Source organism: Anomalospiza imberbis, chromosome 5 (assembly GCF_031753505.1).
Source record: "Anomalospiza imberbis isolate Cuckoo-Finch-1a 21T00152 chromosome 5, ASM3175350v1, whole genome shotgun sequence".
NCBI classification, from domain to species: domain Eukaryota; kingdom Metazoa; phylum Chordata; class Aves; order Passeriformes; family Viduidae; genus Anomalospiza; species Anomalospiza imberbis.
In genome coordinates, this window is record NC_089685.1 from 38,590,960 (window position 1) to 38,608,991 (window position 18,032).

An 18,032-nucleotide genomic window follows, 5' to 3' on the forward strand; every position below is an offset into this window, starting at 1 on the left:
GATTTTGTTATATAATTGCTCTACCTCATGATTTTAACAATACTTTGAATGGGAACTGCATGTTTTCATTCTACTCCCATAATGGAGAAGAAAAAGTCCTTTCTATTAGAATAATGCACATAAAATTTTAATATTAATTAAAATAAATAAAATTTTATTTTCTGTTTCTAATATTTAATATTGGAAACAGCAAATAAAAAGTACAGAGATTGAGGAAAATCCTGGCTATGTTGAAGATGATAAAGAGTTTTGCCACTGACTTCAATACAGTCTGAGTATCATTAAGATTTTGTCTTTCAAAGATTATTGTAAATATAAGGATTTAATTAATGAATTAAGTTAATGTTATGATGAGACCTGCATATCATAACAGCTTGATAAATATAGGGCCCTTAAATCCCATTTCATTGCTTTTCAACCTAAATGCATGAATATTCTTTTAACAGATCTGGCTGTCATTGTCATTACAAAGGCAGAGCACTCCAGCCTGGAGAAACCCTTCCTACGCCAACAGGCTCCTGGTAGGTTTGAATGCAAGACTTTTATCTTTCTTTTATCACAGCTTGGACACATCTTTAAGTGGTTCGAGAATTTTTTTCATGTAGATTGAAAGTTTATTGTATCAAGATTTTTTTTACACACTTAGTAAAAGAGAGCCTAGTATAAATTGAATTATGTATCTGATTATTTTAGAAAATACCTGGAAAATTCTGTAAGCTATGGTGGATAAGGTTTTGTGTTATACTACCTGCATCCTAAATCACCTGGCCCTTCATTCTCACAGGTGTTGACATACTCAGCTTTTTTTTATTTCAGTGGAAGTTAGGAAATTACATAGAACATAAACTATGAATTTAGGCCCTCTTTACAGATGAGGAATTAGAAACCACCAAGAAAATACTGAACGTAACTCAAGTTTTTGGATTTTAATCCTCTTTCTCCTTCTAATTTCTGTTGTTCAAATTAGGTTGAATTGTATAATCTTTTTTAACATGGTGGCTACAAAACATTTTTTCCTTGAATAAACATGAGTTTCGTTTTCTTTTCTAGTCAATGTTTGAATGGAACAGTGAAATGTATTGAAGCCACTACAGAAAACATAGGTAATTTACCGTCTTATCCCATATGAAAGTTGCACAAATAGAGAATTTGATATTGAATAGTAATTTGTTTTTCTCCTCACATGTATTTAAATGATGAGATACATTATATCACAAAATATTTAAAATAGGAGGTTAGGAGTGCAAATAGTCTTGGGCGTTTTTCCCTCTTTTTCTGTAGCGCAAATTCTACTACTCAGTCACTTGGGAAATTAAAAGAAATAAATAACTGCATGTGACATCTAGGTCAATGTGTTCTCATGAGAATCCTATAATTAGACTCACTGTCCATGTTTAGGAAGCTTTAAGATCTTGATTTCTAGAAAGTAAATTTTTAATGCATTTCTAATGGATTTAGAAGAACCTCGAAAATGATGCCACTTCTAAGGGTTTTTTCAGCCTAAGGTGTAATGGCTCCGTCATTAAGAATGGACTGTGTGAGATCCAGGATGCATACATCCAGATGCTTAATATTATTGGTTTTTACATTAGAACATATATTAATTTTATGTGTCGGTAATATAGATTATGTTAAAGACTGCTATTCCAATTGTACTCTCATATGAACTGTAATGTAACCTCCCTTTGTATCCACATAAATAGATTGTGAACAAAAACAAATAGAAAACCTTCAGTGTAAAAGAGCAGTTGATCTTATTTAACCTTCATTTTGCATTTGAAGTTCACATATGCCCTGAAGGAAAAATCTACTATGACTGCAGATCTCCTGTGCCTGGGTTACCAGCGTCGGGTGTGAATTGTGGGATCTCTTGTGCGAACCTTGCCATGAACTTCTCCTGTGTCCCCTCACCACCCTGTGCAAGTGGCTGCATTTGCCCCCCTGGGTAAGCTTTGTTGGAACAACCTGGAGCACAAGCCAAATGCATATTTTCCACAGTTCAACTCTGCAATTTTTTTTGCTTTTTAAATTCCTGTGGTATCACACTTCTAATTTTGAAACTATTGTTCTATAAATTGTTGCAGATGCACAGTAACAGCTAAAAGGCCATCAGATATCCAGCTTACTACCATTCCAATTGGCTGGAATTTGGGACTATCTGGGCAGGAGATGTCTTCCACCATTTCCACAGTTTATTTTATTTGAATAAAAAAGCAAACATGAGAAAATATTTTGATGTAAACCATTTGTGCTCCTGCTTACTGCTGCCCAAGTCTTTGTCTCACCTAGTTTTCTGCTCAGGCTTACATTGTCGATGCCCAGCCTGGGGCAGGGAGGGCAGGTGTATGGACTGGTTTCTACCCTATTTCCCTTCATTCTCTCTGTCCTTTTTTTGTTTTCTCAGCTTGTGTTTTTGGATTTGGTGCCCAGAAACAGTCTGTTGAACTTGGCAGAGGTCAAATCCAAGTATAAAATCTAAAAACCTTCTATTCTAGCTTGTGTCAGGATCAATCACTACTCCTTCCATTTGTTTCCATTTCCTCCCCTGACACCTCCTGTGTGCACTTTCAGATTGAGGAGTCAAATATGCAGTGCAAATTTCTGTAATTGCTAATCATCTCATGTGGAGTGCTTGTTTTTCTTTCTCAAGTTTCCATTTTATTTCACTGTGTATGTAGCCAGTGGTGTCCTGACAGTGTGCCAGTTGTGCACAGATCAGAGTATAAATGAAGACTGTCACCACTCCCCTTCCAGCACCTTGTGATGTTCATAGATGACTAAGCACTGGTGAAGGTAGAGATTTCAGGCATAGCTATTTAAGATTTCACTAGTTCTTGCCTGGTATTCTGTAGTCCTTTAAAACCTCTGCCTCAACAGAACTTAGCTTTCAGGACCATTAGTGTTATGGGAATAAACAATTATTTTCAGCACAAAAAGTGCATGGATCTGTAAAAGTAATAAATTGGTAACAAACTGAAACATCACTGTGTTATTTGCATGAAATTAAACTAGTATTATTGACTTCAAAGTTCATTTGAAAATTTGAAGAAACTAAAAAGTCAAAAAACAGAGCTAAAGCCTGGCTTTCACAGTCATACTATTTTAAATGGAGTATTATTTGATTATTTTCTGAAATATAACAGGAGCAATCAAAATCCTAAGTTTTTGTCAAATAATAGAGTAAAACACATGAATTATTTTTATTACATAAGAGAATAAACAGTCTTTTTGCTACGAGGTTGAAAAATATGTGTATAACACTTAGTGCATTTAGTAATGTCCTCATTGTTAAATTGTACTTAATTATGAATTTCAGCCTCATGGTTTCAAAAAGTGAGTATGGCTTTTAACTAGGTAGGGGCCAGCTGTATTATCTTAAAAATTAGTTTCAAAAGGTCTCTTTTTTATGCAAGAAAATGTTAAACATGTATCTCCTGCTATTAAATCTAAGTGGACAAGTCATTAAAAACTTGTTGTGAGACATTTTACTGTAAGGTAGTTTATAAAATTTTCTTAAGTTGCCTTTCTTCTCTTTGGTTCTACTTTTCCACCTTATTTCTACTACTACCTATTGTTCAACTGAATGACCTAAACTTTTGGGGTGGAATCCTGAATTCCCCTGGAGACTGGCACTTTATTCTAGCACCCTGGGTATTTATGGTGCATGTAAAGTAGAGCAGGTTGTGCGTGGTATTGAAATGCTTTCCTTTGGAAAACCATGAAATGATGGACTCCAGTATGCAAAAGAATGGTCTTCCTAAAGTAAAAATGGTTTACATTTTCTATTGTTAAAGCTTTTGCACAACAGTTTTTTGTTCTTTTAGTCAGTAGTTGAAGAGGTGACAAAGAATTAGAAACGCTGGAAGTCTCTGATATACTTTAGATGTTGAATAATGTAACAGCCCAATTTTTCATGAAGAAATGAGCTGAGAATGACAGTAAATTCAAAGATACCCAAAGATAGACTGAAAGTCACCCTTATACTGAGCCGGAGAAAGGGACTTCATGGGGCTAAAATAATCTCTTGCCTTTCGGCAGCACCAGCAATACCCTTGCTGGTGTTATTCTTGGGAGACATTTAGTTTCTATTGACAAAGACTAAGTACCTTCCTAAGCCATCTGTTCTGGTGTTTTCCTATCCTTGAGAAATTTTCTGAACACTGGACTCTTTTACTTAAAGCCCATCACTGTTTAATGAACTAGTAACGGTTTGAAGAAAATGAAACCATGTATTCATTTCAACCTCCAGTGAAACAATCTCTAGATTGTACTTTGAGCCATGTGTTGCGTGACAGCTCCAGGATTTTTTCTCCTAAAGAACAGCACAAGGAGTGTCAGTAAAATTTTTGTTAAGAAAGTTAAAATTCCTAAATAGGTAGAAATGAGATAGCAAAATTGTGGTTGACCATATATCTGGGTTGCTTATTGATTTAATTAGATTTGACACTTTTTGCATTAAATGCCTGTTTTGTCTTAACCTTGTTAGTTGTTTGAGCTTCCCTTGTATAGGCAAGTAACCTCCACCACTGCTCTTCATAAACTGTGCAGCAAGTGCAATAGGCCAGCTCACTGTTCCGCACTCAGAACAGGACAGGCACTGTCAGTGCAGAGGAGCAGGCACTCCAGTCCAGCTGCTTTCCTGGCTCAGCAGGACAGAACAGCAGAGAGGGAAGGGCAGTCTGGCCGCAGCCTCAGCAGCTTGCGTGGTACCCAGACTCTATGGAGTTTTCAGAGAGGAACACCTACCCTACCAGCACTCCTGCATGGGAACTGCAGCCCACACCAACATACCCCTTTCCAGACAGAAGGAGAGCTACAGCTATGGGCTTGGCAAAGTCTCCAGTTGTGCTCAGTGGAGGTCGTTTGATTTGGACAGGTTTTGCTGATGAAACAATTTTACTTAGCTGGGTGGAAGACAGTTTGCTCTTGGTGGGGTTTCAACAGTACTCTACACATTCAGTTACACTGATCTTCTTTTGGATTTACTCTTCCATCTTAATAATTTTTTTGTTTTGAAGAATGGCTGAGCACAGAGGGAAATGTTATATTCCTGACAGTTGTCCATGCACCTGGAAAGACAGAGAATTTCTGTCAGGAGAAGTGATAGCTACTCCATGTTACACCTGGTGAGTTCATTTTGCATACTTTCAAATCATCTGGATCTAGACCCAAAGTGAAACTGATACAGAAAATGTGTTGCGTACTTTGAAAATCAAAAATATATATGCTTGTTTATTGATAGTTAGAGGATATATCTTTTATTAGGCTTACTGATAGGCTTGGATAAGTAGGAAGACTTTGGGTTGAATGCCTTTTCAGATCTGAAAAGGAAGCTGAAGGTATCCAAGTTAAAAAGCAGTCAAGAACAAATGCTTAATTTCACACATATATGTTAGTCTCTGAAATGAAGATGTGGCATTTTGCAGAATAGATTGTAATGAAAGACAACCAAAGAGAAAAAGAGAGATATGTTAATTTCCTAGCCAAAATATCTATAATCAGTTAAGTGCATATTTAATAATGAAAAAAAAATGGCATGGCAGCTTTTAATCAGTTAAAAACCACACTGGCAAATCAACTGAGGATTTACACTTACACAAGCAAAAATAGAGAATGCCAGTACTACTTTCTTATAAATTTGTGTAAGCCACTGAATGTAGCTGACAGGAAAAGTAATCTTGCAAAATATCGGCATTAATTTCTTAAACTCATTCCATATTTGTCTGATATCCTGAAATCTTACAGGTAGCAACTGGAGGTATTTTCCTTTGAAAATTTACCGACCTTTATCAAAATTTAGAAAAAATAGACTACTGATGTCTTATGAATGAGCACGTTGTGGCATTGTGCCTTATCTACACTGGAGGCCGTGATGGAAATATTTTGCATAAGCCCTGCAAAGTTTGAGATTTTGCATTTATTTTTAATGCATTTTTATTGTACAGATGGGCTAATAGCAAAATGTTCAGCACTTTCTTGCCATGGCATCACCAGTATCCTCAGAAGCGATTCACAGTATAGCTCTCTGTTTCAAGGTCTGAGAATATTATTCCATTCCTGAATTTCTGTGCGATTTGAAATAAAGAACACGAGAAAGCATTTTCTTGAAAATATACAGCAGAAGACTGCCATTAGGAGGAGATACTGATTGTTGGCTTTACTTGCAGTGTTTGTCAGAGAGGTGTCTTCAACTGCACCAGTTACCCCTGCCCTGCTGTGTGCACCATTTATGGAGACCGACATTATTACACCTTTGATGGGCTGGAGTATGATTATGTCAGTGACTGCCAAACTTATCTGCTAAAGGTAAGAGGATTGGTCATATATTTTCTTGTGTCCTCAAGAAAACAAGTGTTTTGAACATCAGGAGTTATTCAATATAAACAAACATTAAGAAAACAGCTGTAAAGCAGATGTGGAAGAAGAACCTGTACATGACATTTTGTGCTCATCTGTTTGAAATGGTATGTGGGTGTGTTCTTGCATATCTCTATGGTTTAGAGAAAAAGAAAAATCAATGTTTTTTCTATCTTAACCATGCTTTTGTCACAATGAGCAAAGAATAACACAACAGAAACTATTAGAACTAGGTATAATCCATAGATTGATTTAATAATTATCTATAAACCTTGCTTGATCTAGGTTTAGTAAAGAGCTCGGGCTGCTTGGAATTCTTCTTGAACATGATCTGCATCAGATCTGGATTGTATATATATAATAATATCAAACACAATGATTTCATAATTCAACAGTGAAATCACTCATTGAGATTGTCTGGCAGCTACATGCTTATGTTCCTCATAGCACACATTTAGAGTACATTGCTAGCTTTTTGTTTAAAAATACCATTACTTTGAAAACCATGACATTTAAAAATATAGTCTATTACTAAAACCACTATTGTTTATTATAAATGTTGCTATTTTAAGATTGTCTGTGTTCTCAGTTACAGTAATATGCTTAGAAGAATACTCATTTTCCTGACTGTCTAAGCTTAAGAATAAAGCATAGTTTCCCAGCAAAGACTACTGCAAATAGTTTATTTCAAGTATGTTTTAGTAGAGTATTCACAGCTGTGAAATAAAATACATTGGTTCCAGATTTTTTGTGTGTGTTTAAAAAGAAAAAAGAGAGATTTGAAAAAGAATAATACCTCACAGCATATTCCTGGCATGTATCATATATGATCAAAGAGCTCTTACTCTTAGAGATATATGAACCTTTGTACAAGCCTTCCTTCTTTAAGATGCAAAAAATAGGGGTTACTTTACCTGTAAAATCATCTATCTTGCCTGTATGATGATGTGGAAAGGTAGGTTGTCATTTCTTAATTCTTGTGCCATTCATTCAGAGAGGTTTTAAAGACAAATCTGTGCTCCTTTTTCAAACTTTAGTATGATACTGGAATATTTGGCTTTTGCAATCAAATATCACTTGTCACTACTGTGTAAGAAAGCGCCTATCTGGAAAGAAACCATGGGGGCATTTGGCATCCAAGAATAAAGCTGGCAGCCAGATAATTAAGGCACGCGGCACATGGCCAATAGGCCATTCTTCAGGTGAACATGACACAAATGATGAAAATGCTGCCTATACAGATCTGCTTTTAAGACTTCTCAGACTTTTTTTGCAGCTTTTCAAGCTTAATTTTTTCCCAAACTCAGCTAATGTGAGACAGTATAGTCTAATTTGTTCACAATTTTTCTTTCTTTAGTATATGGAAAGCTTTCATGACCTATATTGAAGGATTCTTTAGTACATATTAGGCACTGCATAATTATGTCTGGAACAGAAGATGTATCTGCAGGCTGATTTTTGACTGGGAAATGTTTAGAGAATTTTTAAGGGGAAAAAAAAAAAGAAACTGAAACAATGGATGGGATTTTATGGCATATGCCCCAGAGTTTTGAGGGAACTAAAACACACAACTGATGAGCTATGTGACATGCAACCCTGGAATAAGAGGAATGGAAGATGACAGGATAACCAATTATTTTGAAAGGACTTAATGACTAAATTTGACAGGAATAGAACAATATGTCTGTTTTATATATGAAGGAACTTAATAGAAATTTTAATAAAGAGAAATTGCAATGGGGGAAGTGTTTAATCACCCCATTTTTTTTTGTTTTGATAAAAGAAATTCATGCATGATGAGTCTTCAGAGTTATTCTGTGAAAGTAATATATGGATAAGGATAATCAAGTTAATATGTGTGTATTTTAGCTCAAAGACCTTTTGAAGAAATATTTCAAAAATATTTTTATAAACTACTCTCATATAGGATGAGAATGAATATTCTTTGAGACACAAATTCACAAAATCACAGAATGGGTCGTCTGGTCCAACCTCTCTGCTCAGGCACATCCTAGAGCACATGGCACAGGATTGTGTTCAGACAGCTTTTCATTATCTCCACACCTTCTCTGGGCAATCTGGTCCAGTGCTCAGTCACCAGCACAGTAAAGAAGTTCTTCCTTACATTAAGCAGAACTTGCTGTGCATTTCTCTCTGCCCATTGCCTAAACTGTGCTACCTGTTCTATAAACCATTTTTTTTAACACAGTCACAGAATCATAGAATAATTTGGGTTGGAAGGGATGTTTAAAGGTCTTCTAGTCTTCTGCCATTGGGGTGTGTGCTGTATGCTTCAAGTTTTCTGCCTGTACGGTATCACAGATCATAGATTTCACAGCTGCTAATACACATTCCATTCATTTAATGCTAGTTTGCAGTGCTGTTGCAAGGCTGATTTTTATGGATAACGTGAAATGCTCACCAGACTCCTGAAACTGAAGCAGCTACAGTGGTTGTATTATTGCATATACAGAACTGTAATACGACTGTCCTTTCCCTTTTATCTTTTATCCTTTAATCTTTTTCCTGTAAACAGTGGACTGCTTTACTTCTACTAACAGAAGTACCCTAAAGATGTTTTAGCAGGGCAATAAGGGAAGTTATAGCTACAATCAGTTTGTTGGCATATGAGCTCTTCCCAGATATAGAACTGAGTGCAAGAATTATAATCTGAATCCATCATCCCCAGAGGCATGATAATGTTCTGTTCCCATCCATGTTACCAGTCCTCACTGTTTGATTTGGCTGTTGGCCTTCCTAAATCTGATCTGTTTGAACAACTCTTTAATTTGTCATCGTATTCCACTGTACCAAACAAAGAACCCATCCTTACCTTTATTATGTTTTTAATAAGGAGCCCTTGTGTTCCTGTGGGAGAAAAATCAAGTATAAGCTTTCAGCCAATTATGAAACTTACTTGTTTTCAACATCAGTGTCTCCTGTCAGGCCTTTTTGTTTAAGGTGACTGTAAGTGCATGAAAAAGCCCTTTATAGCTAGTTCAACAGATTTGTCCATTGGGCAGAAAATGACAGAATAGATTTAGATCAGCAATTAAGAATATTAGTGCAGTAAGGTGTCATGAAATGATAAATTCACTTTTCTAAAGGAATTAGGAGTTACATTACATACTGAGATGTAAAGTCCCTGTATAGATGAATGACATTCACAGAGAAGACATCAATATTTATTTTTAACATTTTAAAATTTCTGTTATTTTGAAGGTTAAAAAAAACCTTAGCAGACCAACTCGTTTATCATTATCGATCATGTAAATACTTCATTTTGCTAATCTAAACATGAACAATAAAATTAAAGTCAAACAGTCTCTTATTTGAAAATATTTAAATATATTTTTTTCTTCCTTTTTCTTGCTTATTGTCTTATTTTGCTGTCTTTGGTGATGCTACATTCTTTCCTCCAAAAAAATGGGGTTATTTTTTGGGCAAACTTTTTACTAGTTGCTGTCTGTTTCTTCCACTTACCTGTTTCATAGACTTCTGCTCTTACAGTAAAATTAATGTCATTCTATGACAAGTGTTGGCCTTTTTTATTTCTGTGGTGGTTTTCAATCCTGCAGCTCAGAATTTTTATTAAGTCTTGAAGGGTCAGTGCACTTGGAGCCCCTCAGACATGTTCTCTTCTGTGAAACAGAAGAAAATTTTTTCTCAGAAAAAAATATTCCCAAAAAATTATTAGTAGCATTTCTCAGAAAAAAAATATTTTCTCGGCTTTGGGGCAGATTTCAAGCAGGAGTTCAGAGGGATAAATTACCCATCAGAATATTCTCAAATGAGAGGGTGCTCTGTTGCAATGCTCATCTGCCTTTTACAAAACACCCCAAAACCCCCACTGAAGTATTTCCACTAACCTTAGGTTTCCACTAACCTTAAGTTGTCAAGAAGGTCCTAAAGCACAGAAAGGGATGGACTTTTTTGATCCCGTATCTTGAAAAATGAAGGTCAGCATAACTAAGGCCTCATCCTCAAGTATTCCTATTTAATAGATTAGTCTTAAATTCAAAGTATGAGGTAAATATTTTCACTCCTTTTCACCTGCCATTAGAGGTTTCAGCATTTTAAAGCCACCTTTTTAAGCCTTTTTGGCGCAATCATGAAAACTCTTTTGAAGTCAAAGTTGGAGGATTATGAAAGCAACAACCATTTTGAGCCATTTGATCAAATAATCAGACCATGCCAATTAGAAGCACAGATGTAACTCTTTTGGGTCAGCAGACATTACATAAGAGCCCATTCAAGTTAAGTTCATTTAACAAAACATACATCAGCTCAGGAACCACCACTACAGTTTCCCAAATGATTCTCCTATGGCTGAGCAGTACCCAGAGCTAGATACCTGGACTGCTCTGGGCAATACAGCCAAGGAACTCTTCTCTTGCATTCCCCTTCTTTTGTAACTTGAAGCAAGTTCAAAGCTCTTAGTAAATTATACTTTTATTAGACTGCTTATATACAGAGGTTGTTTGATATACTGATAATCCTTTGGCCATTATTTGCTGATATATTTATCTTGAGTGGTAAATTTTTCAGATGATGACTGGGCATAAGCTGGGGCAATCACACAGAAAGCAAAAATTTTTCATTTACTCGTTTGACACATCTGAGGAGTCAGGATTTATCCTATTCTCCCTTATTGAATTTTTTGTGTAATTTTTCAAGCAGCTCTTTTTCAACATCATTTGTGCCAGGTAGCCAGACTGTAGATCCATTAAACTGGCAAAGCTATAGAATTAAATATTTGGCATGGTCTCTCTCATAGCCTGTTTGTAAAATAAATACATTCTTCTTGCTGTCAGTCACCCTATAGAGGATTAAAGCTGCAGGTTCATGGTTAATCAACATTGTCAAACTGACTATTCACAGTTAAGACAGATAGTTTCTTATAATAGATTCTGGAGATTTTAAGGGGAAAGTAAATAATGTTGAATTTGAAATTACAAATGTTTAAAATTTTACACCAGACTCTACAAGCAATGTTCTTTTTTTTTTTTGAGGGAATAAAACTGTACATGGGGTTTCAATCAGCGTGCCTTTAAATTTTTAATTAACATATCTAATCCTCAAGCCATATTCCCTTGTGTAGTTTCGTGAGTAAATGACATACCAAAATATTTCCACCTAAAATACTTGTCAAATAACTTATAGCAGCAGTAACTGCATAGAGATAACGATGTGTTGTGTGAAAATTTGTGCCCAAAAAAGAAAGAGACTACATTTCAGTGAACAAACTATTTACTGTGAATAGTTTGCCCTGCTCTAGTTGCAAAGAATACCAACAGTTTGCTTTTCATTAATACCATGATTTCAGAGGAAACCTTTCTGGATGCCCTCTTTTTTTTTTCTGGGTCTCTGGAAGTCCTGTAAGGGTCAAGAGCAAGCTCCCTCTGGGAGACATCCCTTTCCATCCTGTCTTCAGATGTACCTGTTTTTCTGTTTGTTCTATTCCTTCTGTGAGCAAAAGATCTGATTACAGTTGGCAACGGATTTATGCTCTGGTTCTATTTTGTTCAGATCAATGATTTCAGACTCAATTACCTCTACATGCCTTTCCGCCTCCACCACCTGATTCTCCAGACCATTAAATTATGCAGTGAATGAATCACTTTTATTCTCCAACAAAGGAAAGATTTCTTTCAATTTGTGCAGATTAACATGGAGGGCTTCCAGGAAAGGCTTGGGGAAAATATTCTTACCACGAGAATGGCAATTTGGAGGTGGTGTGTTCATAGCGTGATTCAGAAGTTGGATTCCCTTACTGAGGCCTTTGCTATTTAGTGACCTTTTGCCTTGAATTTCTGATTTTGGGATAATGTTCATAATCCAAAAGCCCTTTGTCTATACTGACTCCAGAATGTTTTACTCTTATGGTTACCTGAAAAGGCAGTTCACAGAATGCCTGCTTGAGGGCCTCTGGTGGGTTCAGCTTCATGAGCTCTTCAGCTTCATGAGCTGTTGATGATACAGCGCAGTAAAAGATGAGCAAAGCCCAGAATGATGTGCTGCTGTTTCAGAGCTGTGTGTGCAGCAGTAACACCCAGCTCTTCTCTGTGTTTGGAGGGGTTGGATGCTTGGGCCAGTCACCTGCAGGTGCTGCTTAGTTTATGGCCTCTGACTCTGGGTGTTGGTGAACTATGAGAACCATGATTTCAATTTATTCTGATTAAGGTCAGGATATGAGGTTTGGGGTTTTTTCTGAATATATAAAAACTAAACTTCAGCAGTGTAAATGAACACACTTAAATTTTTTTGTTATATTGAAAAACATAACAGCTATGTGCAAGTTTCAGCTTTTTAGCATCTGCAATCATTTGATGGAGCTCCTGTCCTTTATTTTCCTGTTGCACTTTATCATTACAACCAACAACAAAATATTAACATTTATCATGCACTTATTAATAAAACAATACTAACAGGTCTCACGTAAATACATGTAAATACATGCTTAGATATTAAAACTAGCACCACCAACTGTACTGCTGATTTGTAATTCAGAATAATTGATATTACAGAATGGTCACTTGGAAACAAATATTCAAATATTCCCAAATCTTCAGTCTTCAGAAGGTCTCATTTTTAATTAGAAAGGTATTACAGTAATATGACCTGTGCAAAAGCTAAATCTGGTACACAAGCAGGCAAAGTTAAGTAAATGAAACAAAAGGAAATATGCTTTAAATGGTTTTTTCTCAAACCTTTTAATATAGTTCTATTAAAATGCAAAAAAAGAACATCAAAGCCTTTTCAGTGATATCTCTCTAGTGTTTTCAAAATTAAGAAACACTGAGTTAGAACAAGGTTCTATTTTAAGTAGATAAAGTAAAATATTTGCTGTCATGTATTTTCATTATTATTAGATTAAAAAAATTATTTGGATTTTATTGTTGACAAAACTTCAGAATAGCCAACAGCTCTATATTGCAGTAAAATCTGCTAGAAAAAACCTCTATGTATCAAGAAAATATTATATAGTTATATGTTTTTCCTGCTGCTTGTATATATACATACATATGCATAGTTGTCACACATATTTTTGGAGTTTTTTGAGAGTTTATTCTGCCTGAGATGTAGCCTTTTCAGAAGTCATTTTTAAAGAAATAAGAAAGAGTTATCATGGATGCATTTGCAAACATCTGGAAGTTGTTTGAGGATAATTCAGTGGCTGGAATAATCTCACTCCTCTTGAATTTTCATCAGTGAATCTACTCAGTCATGTTGCTCTCCTCCTGTTCTACTCAACTGTGATTTAAAGCTAGAAATATCTTTTATCTTACATGTGTACTGCAACCTCCTTTGCCGTATTTTGAGTGAAAATACTCTGCAGCCATGTAAAAGATGTAAAGGAAAAGAAAATTCATGTGCATTTGCATAAGCTATTTGGTTCTCAGGTTCTTAGTTCCTAAATGTTTTTTTTTTTTTTTAATTATTTTTTTATAGTTGTATAAAAATACCTAACATTGGTTGGGAAAATAGTGGTATTACAATTTCTTTTCTCTCTTTTCTCTGTCGTGTAAGAGGATCACCTACTATCTTTCCCATAATATTTTTTCCCAACTTTCCTGTGGATTTCTTCCCAAACTGAGACAGTGTGTTTCAGTGCCATCTGTTGATTCCAAGCAATATTGCTTCATTGTTTAAATAGCTGTGGGAACGAATATTTGCTGATACAAATTAGTACGGGATGCGAAAACAGGTATCAAATAAATTTACATGGGCTGTATATGTAGTTCTGGGAAGGTGCAGAAGAAATTGGGTGCAGTGGCAAAAGAAAGGAAGCCTTTCAATAAGACATGCTTCTTAGTGTCAATCAAAATGAATTTTGCATAATTAATGCATTTTCACTGATTATCTGGAGATCAAGTCCACAGAAAAATGTCAGAGGAAACTAATAGAGCAAGAACAAGTTCGATGCCAAGGCATTTGTCTGCTCCCCAAAATAACTTATATATTTATGCCCAAATGCTCATTAAATCTGGGCTAAGATGTTTTACTTCTCCTGGATCAAGCTCCCTAGAAGTAATAGTTTCAAATGTTAAGTTCCTTCAGAAGAAACTCAGAGCAAATAAACCATGACCAAGCTAATTCTGACTTTCCATAAAATCTCCTGAAATATTAGATCTGAACAGAGATAAGGAATCTCTCTGAAAATATGTAGGAAGAAGAAAACAAATTCTACTTTTTAAACTATTTTATTTTTTTTTCAATATTTTTAGAGCTTTTTGCACTTCTCTTTGTGGCTATGTACGAAAACACCTAAAATATCATTAAGGCAAAAGAATATAGGCCTAATCTACCTCTGTCCCACTCCCAGGATGTCCTTCTATGCCTTTATGGCCACCTTAGTTTGCAATTTTGTAGGGAATAAATCAAAAGTAATGGCTAAATAAGGGTATTGAGAATGGAAGAAATGAGTCTTTACATGGAACAGTTAGAGAGATTTTGATGAAACTTTCAAAGAAATGAATCCAGCCAATTAAATTGTCTTCTCCCAGGCTACAATTTGACGATGTAAGCACACTACACAGAATTGTTATTGGTTAAAAGGGACAGATTTCTAAGAGGATATTGAAATAGAAAGTTTCTAACAAAAATAACTCTAGCATTCCCAAGCACTGCTAAAAAAAACCCCAAACCAACACCAAACCAGAAAAAGGAAAGCAGTGATTTGCTTTTTTGACTAGGAAGAAATATGGGAAAAAAAAGTGCAGTGAAGTCTAGAAAAAGAATGTCCTGAGAAGTGGGACTGACAATGAGCTTTTGACTGACTGCCCAGAGCTGTGACTCTGTCTTTTCTGTTGCTTGGCAACTCCATGTTATCACAAAGAAAGTGATATTAAGTTGGAACAGGCTGGATATGGTAATTTACGTGGGAAGATACTCTTGCAGTGGGAAAACCATTTTATTTCTAGTTTCTGTCAGCATAAGTAGGTTTCACATGATGAACTGTAGTACATCCCCTGCTGGGTGCATTTTACCTAAAAAGGTAAAGACTGACTCTGCCTTGGAAAGAGGCTGTGCAGAAAAAAACCCCAAAAAATCCCCCACCTTGTTATTCATTAGACCTGCTCCTAGTGTCTACTCAGATATTTCTTCTAGCAGTAGTGACAAAAGCTTGTTTTCATATTTGTTTGGATTTAGTGCAGATTAGAGAGATGGAACTCGATCATTATCATTTATACCATCACATTCTCTAAGAACTCTTGAGATTTGCTTAAGACCTCCCTGTCTTATATAAACATCAGAAGATGATCCTCGCTTTATCTGAATAGTCTTCTCTTTTGCATTGGTAATAGTGAAGTTTCAACTGCACTTTATTTCTTCCTTATTGAAAGAAGACACTGCATGTGCAGCAGCTGCAGAATAATTTGAAGACTGTGATAGAAACTGTCATTCAAGTTTGAATTTGTCTAGTACTGTATGGCTTGGAAAGGTGTCTATTGAGCTATATGGAGAGAACAGCAAGAAAATAATTTTGTAAATGTATGTAAAGCAAATAATTTTGTGAAAGCTTAGAGCCAGAACAGACGTGTAATCCATAATATTTTTGTCTTTGGGTTTAGATCTAAGATTTAATTAGGAAAAGAGAAAGCACAGAAGATTCAGGATTTAATACAAAGCCCTTTTTTCTTAAAAGTGTGATTTACTCATGACTCTGTTGAACTACTAGCACAGTCTCTCTGCATATCCATTCTGCATCATTTCTAGTAATTTTACACCATCATGCAGTCCTACAAGTAAGGAAGTACTTCACATGTCTTCAGGACTCCTTGTTCTGGCTTTGGTCAGCAAAACACTTCCTGGCTCCAGGCTTCTCTGTACTGCAGAGTTAACTTGAAATATAACTCAGTTTTTGCTCTTGGCTCAAATCCCAGCAATATACAAAAACTTCTGACTTGAGTATATTGATGCTGTTCAGCTGACAGGATTGGCCTGTACTGTCAGAAGGCACAGGCAGCAGCTTCAGTTAGCATAGAGAATATAGCTACCCGCTGCTGCCTCAAGGACTTGTCTTCATTGCCAAAAAAGGTGTATTTTTACTGTGGGATAATTAGCCTGATTTAACTATCCTTATTTAAAATCAAGATCTTAATTTCTTTTCTTACAGGGAAGACATTGCTTCCCTATTAACTCAGAGTGTCCCTTTTTGCTGAGGCTAAGCTAACTGAAAAGGAGTGACCTGTGCAATTAAAAGAGCTCAGAATGTCCTAGGCATCAAATAGACCCAGAGACTGCAAGCAAATCCTTCTCTGCACTGAGCCGTGGTGGGGAGTAACTCCTTTTCTCACTTTTCAGTTGCCCAGCACAGAATGTATCAGCTTGCATCCTATCTACCAAACTAATGAGATTGTCTCCTTTTTAATTTACCACATCACATCCAATAAATCAAAAAATGCTCTGGGCTGTTATCTGACTTGGAGAGGAATAATTGGTACTCACTCCAGCAGCAGGCTTGGTTTAATTAAAACATAGTCTATTTCCCAATAGTGACCAATTTTATTTTGAGTGCCACCTGACACAAATTTACAACAGAATGGAACAGATGAACTTTACTTTACCTTGAAGCTTTTAAAACTTTTAAACTGAGTTCCCTTGCTAAATCATGGAGATCTGATTTCCTACACCCCCTTGCCACTAAGCAGTTAGTGAATAAACTTTACCCACTGTAAGTGCTGCCTTCCAAGCTAACTGCTGGCAAGTACCATCTGTTTCCTAAGCCCTGTCATTAGGGTAACATAGGGCTTGCAGGCAGTCTCCCACAACTTGTGCTCGTCACATTCCCAAGCACTTGCTTGCTGTAGTGTTTTCTATGCCAGATAGCAGCATCCTCTGGCTTGTGGGCCATGCTAGATTAAGCATAGCAAAACAGTAGCACCTCCTCTGTGGGGCAAAAAAATACCTCTATACTTTCCATCATCTGGGGTTGGGTTTGTTTTTGATTTTAGATTGAAAGTGTTCTTTAAAGGGTTTGGTGACTTTTACTAAAAAAAAAATGACTTTTGACTTTTATTAAGAAAAAAATACACAAACTGCTTCCTATAGAACCTATGTTTTCTGCATGCAGTATTTCTCACTGATGAGGAGAAATTACTGATTTTTTAATTCTTTAATTCTGATGAGCACAGAATAAATAAGAGTACAAATATGAGACCGGCAAGAAAGAGTTAGGAGTAAGTAGCCAGCAACTTTCGGGGGTACAATGAGCAAGGCAGTGGCACATTGACCACAGGAGGGAGCAAAGCTCTGGGGGGAGATGCTGTGGGCAGACACCAAAGCGAGGGATGCCTCCTGTTTTGGCCAAGTGGAGCTCTTCAATGCTCTTGAATGCTCCCAGCATTGCTGGGAGCCAAAAGTAGTTCCCAGGAATGGGGAGATACTGAGAGCCACTATTTCCATCTTGCACACCATGCCCATTAGCACCTCCAATTAGTTTCATCTAATCATAGTCTCAGAGAGTATGTTCAAAAGAGGGTGGGAGCCAAAAGAGTTTTAGCAAAAAGTGAATAGTTTTGTTCCCGGCACAACCCAAGTGTCCCATATGAGACTACATTAGTCAGTGGGTGTTATTTGCCACTTACAAGATTTTTTATTTCATGTCTGTCTCAGGTTTCTGATGCATGACTGAATTTACTCAAAAATTGAACCAGATTCAGAAACAGTGT

At 36.2% G+C, this 18,032-nt stretch overlaps 1 protein-coding gene across 1 annotated transcript in view; it reads left to right on the forward strand.

The window, feature by feature from the left end:
• OTOGL (otogelin like) overlaps positions 1-18,032 on the forward strand; it is a 90,378-nt gene that overhangs the window by 28,310 nt on the left and 44,036 nt on the right. The window contains exons 22-26 of the mRNA XM_068191963.1: positions 447-521; positions 1,051-1,103; positions 1,783-1,945; positions 5,019-5,126; positions 6,168-6,306. Coding sequence (XP_068048064.1) covers positions 447-521; positions 1,051-1,103; positions 1,783-1,945; positions 5,019-5,126; positions 6,168-6,306 — 538 coding nt within the window. The remainder of the gene's footprint in view (positions 1-446; positions 522-1,050; positions 1,104-1,782; positions 1,946-5,018; positions 5,127-6,167; positions 6,307-18,032) is intronic.